Source organism: Cyprinodon variegatus, unplaced genomic scaffold (assembly GCF_000732505.1).
Source record: "Cyprinodon variegatus isolate N-32 unplaced genomic scaffold, C_variegatus-1.0 Scaffold7, whole genome shotgun sequence".
Classification (NCBI taxonomy): Eukaryota; Metazoa; Chordata; class Actinopteri; order Cyprinodontiformes; family Cyprinodontidae; genus Cyprinodon; species Cyprinodon variegatus.
The window spans coordinates 775129-777524 of NW_015150460.1; the positions used below are offsets into that span (position 1 = coordinate 775129).

Genomic DNA, 2396 nt, shown 5'->3' on the forward strand with positions numbered 1-2396 from the left:
GGATGGATGGATGGATGGATGGATGGATGGATGGATGGATGGATGGATGGATGGATGGAAAGATAGTGAATAGTGAAAGTAATGACTGCACTGCTCAATTAAAGTGCAAGGTTCTCAAAAACTGCACTCTACTACAATAATTGAGTCGATTTACTGTGTCAAGCTGGTTCTTTATAGTATGTTCTATTTATTTATTTCTTTCCATTGTTTATTTGCAGTATAAAAAAGGCACATAGGTCTGACTTTTTCATGGCAGCCTTAAGGGAGCAAATCAGATCTTTTTACTTCCCCAAATAAATCAGATTCAAGCTACTTCCAGATGTGGAACTAAACCAGCTATGTATTCGATAGCTTTCAAAGCATCTGGAGTCACTGATAACTTTGCAAGTGGCCCTAAATACTAATTATGGGGCCATGATACTATCAGTTTGTATTGCTCGAGACTTGATAACACGGAGAGACTGAAATTGACAGTAATATTTTTTGGGGAGTCCCATGCATCATTAATTCTGTAAACCATGAAGTGCTGTGTGACGTCTACATTCCTCCTCAGTGTTTGCGGGTCGCTTTAATGTTCCGCAATGTGATATCAATCACATTTAATTATTAGTATAAGACAATGCCTAAAAGATTGGATTTACAAAAAAAAGGATTATAATCGAACATCAAGACCTGTGTGTGAACGTAGCTTAACAGGTTTTTTGTCTATAGTCATATCTTCCTGAAGAAATTGTCCCCATGCACATATAAATGTGGAAAGAAACCTTGGTAACAGGCAGTGAAGGGAGGCTCATTATTCAGAAGGACAGCAAACGTAAACATACTGACAAAACTCCATGCAATGTTTAAGGTCAAATCAGCAAAGGTTAGGATAGCTTCTTTAAGAAAAGACTGACATCCCTGGCAAATCTTATTATTTTGACCGATCTGGAGCTATGCTGCATAATTTAATTGGGAAACAATCTCAAGATGTAAAAATATGGCAAAGGCACATCATAAAGGACTTTAGCTGTAGTAAAACTGGCTTTGGCAAAGTACAAATGCATGGACTGGTGCAGAGAAAACAGCCTTAAAAACTACATCATGTTAAAGAGCAGCTTTCACAGCAAAGCAATGATATTTAAACCTATCAATCTCAATCATTGGGGTGTTGTTGAATGATTTTAGAGTTAGACCTTGACAACTTTTATTGTCATTTTGTATGTAAACATGTGTTACCGGCCCTCCCAAACAACTCACATCTTTGTCAGTGAAGCTGAGAGCTTCCACATCTCTTCCTTAATGGTGCCCATCTGAATTCTGAGATTCAAGTCAGAATTCTGACTTGAATCTCAGAATTCTGACTTTTTTCTCAGACTTCTGACTTTTTCCAAGAATTCTGACTTTCTTCTCAGAATTCTGACCTTTTTCACCAGAATTCTGACCTTTTTCACCAGAATTCTGACTTTTTCCCCAGAATTTTGACTTTCTTCTCAGAATTCTGACTTTAATCTCGGAATTCTGATTTTGATCTCAGAATTCTGTGTCTTTTTTCTCAGAATTCTGTGTTTTTACTAAGACTTCTGAGTTTTTTTCCTCAGAATTTTGACTTTCTTCTCAGAATTCTTACTTTAATCTCAGAATTCTGATTTTGATCTCAGAATTCTGTGTTTTTTCTCAGAGTTCTGTGTTTTTTCTCAGAATTCAGTGTTTTTTTTCTCAGAATTCTGACTTTAAAATCTAATAGTTTAGTGGCTGCAAAGAGCGGCAGGTGATGAGGAGGATGGATGCAGATTCGGTCCTCCTCCTCTAACCACTCCCAGCCTCCCTCTCTCTGTCTGTGATGCTGCAGCTCCTGTACTCTCTCCAGTCTCCAGTAAACAGCAGTCATGGCGACAGTGGTCCAGCCGCTCACACTGGAAAGAGGTAAGGCGCTCGGAGCTTCGCGATTCGGACTCTGCTTTATTGGAGCCTTTTCCCTCTTTCTCTTAAAGACACAGGTCCGAAAGTTCAAGGAAATAATAATCGGTGTTGGATTTATTTCCGTTTCGAATTTCCTAATGTTGTCTGAACGGTTTGTTTTTTCAAAAGGAAAAATGATCTCCGGGTAAATGAGGCGAGAGCCGTCAGCTGGCTTCATGCTGGCTGATCGGAGTTTTCTGTTTTTCTACCGTTTGCGGTGTTTATGGATATAAAACCTCTGACTGGTGTTCTGTGCGCTTTACATTGCTCAGTTCTCATCGTCATCTGTATTATGTAACCCATTCGGTAATGTGAAGTCCCACCACAGGCTGCTTTATGGTATGTACACAGGAAGGCTGGCCGTCTACTTTGTTAGGCTGGAGACAAGTTTGTGTTGGACCTGCGCAGGTGAACCCCGCACCCATGACCCCCAATCACCCCCCCCAATCTACACA

General features: G+C 39.9%; 1 protein-coding gene across 2 annotated transcripts in view; it reads left to right on the forward strand.

Annotated features, from left to right (window-relative positions):
* The first annotated feature begins 1785 nt into the window (after window positions 1-1785).
* The window catches only part of lin7a (lin-7 homolog A (C. elegans)), a 44539-nt gene continuing 43928 nt past the window's right edge, over window positions 1786-2396 (forward strand). For both annotated transcript variants that reach the window (XM_015375559.1, XM_015375551.1), the window contains exon 1: window positions 1786-1905. In XM_015375559.1, the coding sequence (XP_015231045.1) occupies window positions 1869-1905 (37 nt within the window). In that variant the 5' untranslated portion in view covers window positions 1786-1868. The remainder of the gene's footprint in view (window positions 1906-2396) is intronic.